Raw genomic sequence first — 6,188 nt, 5'->3', positions numbered from 1 at the left:
GAGCTCACACTAACCTCAAAGGTCAAACGCTGCATACAAGCCTAATTAAAACGGAAGAAAGCGTGTATGTATACAAGCGTCTTTGTGCTGAAACGTTTTCCAGCACTTCTCCGTGCGTGTTTCAGCAAGAGCCTGGTGCACAGAAAACTATTTCCTGCGTTTAAACTCTCATTTTCTCTCTGATGTCAACACACGCTCGCTCGCTTTTCTCTCCTTGAGGAAAACGCTGAACAAACGTTTTAAGAGAGAACGTTAGGCAAACATACACATGGCTAAATAGACTCTCAACACCCTAGCAAGCGAGTGTTTGATGTATGGCAATGACTGTGTGGCACACAAGAGAGGTAAAGTTTAGGGACCCTGGAGAGTGTGTGTGTGTTGTGTGTGTGTGAGCTCATCTGTTTTTGACATATAGCCGGAATAAAACAATAGCAGAAGACTGAGAGAGTAAAAGGAGCAGAACTCAGTAAATCATTTAGATTAGAGCTCAGCTAATGATTTTAACAGCTTGACATACACACACATATTCACACACACACTGGGATTGTGCTTCTGCCAAAACAACGACATATTCAACATTCTCCTCTGTCTACCTCATCAGCTCACAGCCTAGACCGAATCCCTCTATGCACACACACACGCAAGCCGCCCACACAACCACCAACCCACACACACACATATCCCAACATGAATCCCACTGCCAATGAAGCCTCATTCATCTTACTTTAGAGGACTTTCGCTCTTTTCCTCACAAACACACACTGATTCAAGATGTTTTTTCTTTTCTGAAAATGCGCCTTTGACAGAGCTGTCATAAACTCAGTGTGGCAAAATATGGTTTTGGAAACCTAATATGATTTATATGAAGTCATTTTTTATTATGAGAACACCAGAAACGATGGCTGTACTATTGGTAAATGTTTGTTTTAATGAAAGTGAATTTCATTATAATGGAATTCTATAGGAATTTATCAACTTTTCACTAATGATTGTATTCTTTACTATTTGTAAAATGTTATCAGTTACTATACAAGAACTTTCTATAAAATATGGAATGGGGAATTTTTAAATTTTACAGTGGCCACAAAATGTATTATCTGGACACTTAAGTCACACTTAAATGTATTAATTTAATTGCATTAGATAACAAAATATCATCTATCAAAGTGAGATTTGTAAACCACTTATGCTGTTTTCTCAGAACTAATGTCTTTTTCTGAACCATTTCATCTGCAATTTGTTTTAACCAACTTGTCCCAAAGTCATTTTTAGTTAATATAAGAAATCACTGGATAGGTTTCCCAACAGAGTAACCAAAGGTGTAGTTCATCACATTAACTAACATTTTATACAAACGTTTGATAACAATAAGTATCCAAGCACTTTTTGTCTTCATTTTGTACACTTTAGCTATCATTGTTTTATCATTTAAATGCCATATAGTTTTGCTTGAAAAGTGTGGAAAATATTTTAAATATTTATTTTAAAATGATTTTATAGTAATGTGATATATTAATATAAATTATAATTTATATATAAATATAAATGATATTATTTTAAATTGGAAATATTTATGTATTTATTTATTTATTTTAATATAAAAAGTCTATATAATAAATACAATACAATAAATACAATCTAGTGACATTTTGTGTTTTTGAGTGTGATGTAAGTGTCCATATAATTTTGGGTTTTGCTAAATTCGCTAAATTCATAATATTAAAGAATGAATGGGTAATACAGTCCACTATACATCTGACTCCGGAGAACATGAAGAACATGACAATTCTAAACACGGCTGATTGGCTGCTGGGCTGCAGTACCCCGCCCACTGCCCCAAGTATGAAGAACGATGGTATACTGCATGTGTTTGTGGAGTGTACATATATGATAGCACGTGTGTGAGTGTTTGGGTACAGTGCTTTGGAGGCTTTGCTTCACTACTTTCAGAGTTTGTTTGATTTTGAGAGGAGTTTGACAGCTGACAGGATGCCTTATATCTTTCTTGGTCTCTCTTTAAGTTAAGTCTGAGTCTCTGAACAGCAGCGAGGCTGTGAGCTCGGCAGGAGACACTGGGCTGGATACTTACACTGGGTCAGGTAAGACATCCACACACACACACATGCGCTGCATTCAGAATGCCTGTTGTAAGCCCGCTTGGGAACTTGCTGAAAGCTCTGAGCCCTCAATCTTTGTACTGCCCTTGAGCGAACGTCATCAGAGCCACAGACTCTTTATTTAGATCAATGTGCTCACACACAAACACACACACACACACACACACACACTCAGAGACTGAGAAACCCTCTGTCCATGCACTCCCCTGCAGAGAAGGTTGAGGCCCTTGCTTGAGCTGACAGTGTGATGTCTCTATAGAGAAGACAACCGCATGTTCGTTTATATGCACTGCAAAAAAACGTGTATCCTTGTCTTATTTTATATGTATTATTTTAAAACTAATATTTTTTCTTGTTTTAAGCAAAAATTCAGCTTCACATCAAAGGAATAAATTACATTAAAGTCATTACATTACATTAGTTTTTAAATGTAATAATATTTCATAATATTACTGTTTTTGCTGTATTTTTGTATTTATTTTGTATATATATATATATTTTTTTTTTTTTTATTATTATTTTTTTTTCCTTATAAATGCTTGTTTTCAGAGACTACGTGTGTGTGTGTGTATATACATATATTTTAGAAATGTTATTGAAAAATAAGAGAGAAATACTGATTAAGAAAATGGGGAATTATGACAAGCAAATGCCAAAATTAGTTTTTGATTTTGCATCTCAAGGAGAAAAGAGAAAGAGAGGGAAGGCAGGAGGAGGAAACGAGGACATTCTTTGATGTAGAAGGAAGGATTTTTGAGAGAATAGTTCCTGTTGTTTTTTTTCTGCGATTTCTTAAATTGAAACCAGCTGGTGAGAAAGACTGTGAGCTGTCAATCAAAACTGTGAGCTGCGTGTGTGTGTGGATATAAATTGAAGACTCTTGGCAAAATCTATTCAAATGGAAGAAGTCCAGCACACATTTTATTTTATGGTTGTGATATGTAATAAATTACACATTCAGTCCAACGACAACTGACATGCAGTACTGACTGCTGATACATCCCAGTAAAGTGTGTGTGTGTGTATGCGTTTGCGCGCCATTGTCCATGAAAATTCAGTCTGTCTAGCTAATTTCTGGATTTTTCTTCTTTTGTTATTTGTGTAGTTATAAGCAGCAGTGGATTCAGCCCTCGGCCGGCTCACCAGTATTCACCTCCTCTCTACCCCTCAAAGTAAGACACAGACACATTTTGATTTATATATGTACATGCAAAAACATCTAACCATCTAACATCCAAACATCTAACCATGAACAAGACAAATTAACAATGGCACTTGATGTCAAAAAGGCTGCGACCCTTGATCTAATCAAATGAAAGCTGAATGTTTTGATTTTGTTTTTGATTGGTAGGCCTTACCCCCATATCCTGTCTACTCCCGTGGCTCCTCCCATGTCGGCCTACACAGGCCAATCACAGTTCACTAGCATGCAGCCGTCGACAGTTTACACGCCCTACTCTCAAACTACTCCACCCTACGGCCTCTCCACCTATGGTAGGTTCTTTACTTTTGTTCACATGCTTATGGATGACATATTTATGTGTTGTTTATTTAGTGTGATGATGATAATATAGTCTAGTATTTACAATAGAATATGCAAATCATGTGAAAGAGCCTTTAGTATTATTCCAATTTGATTGACATGTCCACTTTCTTGATCTTGAGCTGCAGATTTGGGGGTGATGTTGCCAGGCATAAAGACAGAAGGAGGGCTGGCACAAACCCAATTAACCCTCCAATCAGGGCTCAGCTATAGCCCTGGATTTACCACCCCTCAGCCTGGACAGACAGCCTACTCACCCTATCAGATGCCAGGTGAGTATGTTCATGCAACCAAGTATAAGAGTCTGTAACTATATTAATAATACTGCATGGCTTCAAATGCTGATTCAGTTTTATACAATGGTAAATAAAGAAAAATTAGGACACAGTAGAAGATGCAGTTGTTATGCAACAAAAATAACAATCACTTTTAATATCTGCTAATTACTTGTAAAAAAAAAAGTAAGTAGTTTAAGGAGCAGTTTACCTAAAAATGTAAAAATATTGTCAATATTTACATATATATTTATTATTTATTTAAGGCACATAAATTAAACATTTTTGGAGAATCGTTATGCAGCTGTTGCCATAAAACGACCGTTCATAGTGACTAGGATCTGAAAAAACACCATAAAAGCAATAAAAGTAGTCCATACGACTTAAGCACTATATTCAAAGTTTTTCTTTTGAAAAGACTTGATTGCATCTAGTTCAGATTTGATGCCATTTGATTGGCTCTAACAAATGTGACTAAATGTGAAATTATTTTGAATTCTGGATGAGATTATCAGTGTTATCGCTGACTAAAACTATTTAAACATTTTTTTAATTGAAATAAAGCTGAAAAAAAATATTAGAGAAACTTAAAGGCAGAGTAAGTGATTTCTGGTAGCCAATGTTGATATTTGAAATCACCAAAACAAACATGCCCCTACCCCAAAAGGGTCTTGCCCCTATTTTGATAGCTCCGCCCCACATATACGTACGCAACCCAGGCAACGATTAGTTCTGTGAAACAAAGCAAAACCAATGTTACATCGTGTCTACGGACGTGAGCGGCGCGGCGCAACAAATCCCCGACAGAAAACTGCTGCCGGGTTCTATTTATGACCTGCTGACACACATTTCAAATGGTTTTCAACGGTCGTTTGATCGCGTCCAGTGTAAGCAGACTTTAGCTGTTGTAGACACGGTGTTACTCACCTATTGAGAAGAAACAAAGCAACCTCAGCGTCCGATCGCAGGCCTCCGCTCCTTGAGTTCTCTCCAGCGATGGAAAGCTGATCCGATATTTACACGGGTCCTACTTCTTAACCTTATCGTTCCGCAGACGTTTTCCTCTTTTGTTTTCTATCCGCCATCTCTATCTTTCTGTCGCTCGGCTCGGCTAATGTCCGTCCCATGCACTGAAAGCTCTCTCCTCCACATCACGAGACGAGTAGACACGCCCCTTATTGCTGATTGGCTACAAGTTTGTTTTGCGATTCGGCCCGAATCAGTTTTCTAAAGTGCTTTTGAAAAATCACTTACTCTGCCTTTAAATCCAATGCTAGACTTTAAGTCTGGAATTGAAGTCTTAGAGAGAGTCGTTGTAACATCAATCGTAGGTTTTTATTGGAATAAGGGTGTATTTAAGTATTATTAGGTCTCTATTTGTTAATTAATGTTTACTGTATTTGTTTATAGTTATTGCCTTGGTTTCCACATTCATGAAAAACCTGGAAATATAAGGGAGTTTGAAAACTGATTTCCAGGTCATGATAAAGTCAGAAATTTCTATAGTAAATTATCTGTGTTCCTGTTGTCCTATATGAAATATGAAAGTTCAGTTGGCCACATGGTGGCAGCACACTGCTTTTTGTTGTTATTTCATAAAGTAGGCCACCGAATGCAGGTGGTGATGAGAGCGCTGACCCTGTCTATGTTTAGACTCGTATGATATTACTTATATTGGATAAAAAATTCATGCATTGTTGTTTTCACCTTTATTTTGGCCTCTATCATCACTGCATGCTAAACAGTGTCCATTTACGGTTTCAAAACAGACATTTTGGATCACTCAGTTGCAGCTGATGCAACAACATCTAATTTCTGAAACTGCCAGCAATTACCCGGTTGAATCCTTGGCTCAAATTTTCGCAATTTGCACCTCATCTTTTCACGTTTGCTCGAAGCTGATGCCAGATTCTCTGCTGATTGTTCTCTCTCCTGCCTTACATTCTTTTGGCAGGTGGTAGAGGATTCAGAATACCATTCATGGTCAATGTGTTTCAGTGTGTTTTTGATGGATTGTAGCAGGGTTACAGACTGAGGCCACAGCGAAAATCTGGGATTCTTAACCTAATCTAAATCTGAAAATAATCTTAAAATAAAAATTATTTCAAAATAAAGTTTTTGGATTAGAAAAATTTAATTGTCATTAATTAAATCAGAAATATATATATATATATATACATACTGTATGTGTGTGTGTGTATATACATACTGTGTATGTGTGTGTGTGTGTGTGTGTGTGTGTGTGTGTATATA

At 36.9% G+C, this 6,188-nt stretch overlaps 1 protein-coding gene across 13 annotated transcripts in view; it reads left to right on the top strand.

Moving 5' to 3' along the window:
* The window catches only part of eya4 (EYA transcriptional coactivator and phosphatase 4), a 41,862-nt gene that overhangs the window by 20,252 nt on the left and 15,422 nt on the right, over window positions 1–6,188 (top strand). For 9 of the 13 annotated variants that reach the window (XM_016573463.1, XM_016573459.1, XM_016573455.1 and 6 more), the window contains 3 exons: window positions 3,223–3,289; window positions 3,469–3,611; window positions 3,783–3,932. In XM_016573463.1, coding sequence (XP_016428949.1) covers window positions 3,223–3,289; window positions 3,469–3,611; window positions 3,783–3,932 — 360 coding nt within the window. Of the gene's footprint in view, window positions 1–1,809; window positions 1,856–2,021; window positions 2,100–3,222; window positions 3,290–3,468; window positions 3,612–3,782; window positions 3,933–6,188 lie in introns of those variants that run through there. The other 4 variants (XM_016573458.1, XM_016573457.1, XM_016573462.1 and 1 more) reach the window with 3 other exon arrangements.

Source organism: Sinocyclocheilus rhinocerous, unplaced genomic scaffold (assembly GCF_001515625.1).
Source record: "Sinocyclocheilus rhinocerous isolate Xijiao unplaced genomic scaffold, SAMN03320098_v1.1 scaffold712, whole genome shotgun sequence".
NCBI classification, from domain to species: domain Eukaryota; kingdom Metazoa; phylum Chordata; class Actinopteri; order Cypriniformes; family Cyprinidae; genus Sinocyclocheilus; species Sinocyclocheilus rhinocerous.
Note: the sequence above shows the minus strand (reverse complement) of the source record. Positions and strands in the feature narration are given on the sequence as shown.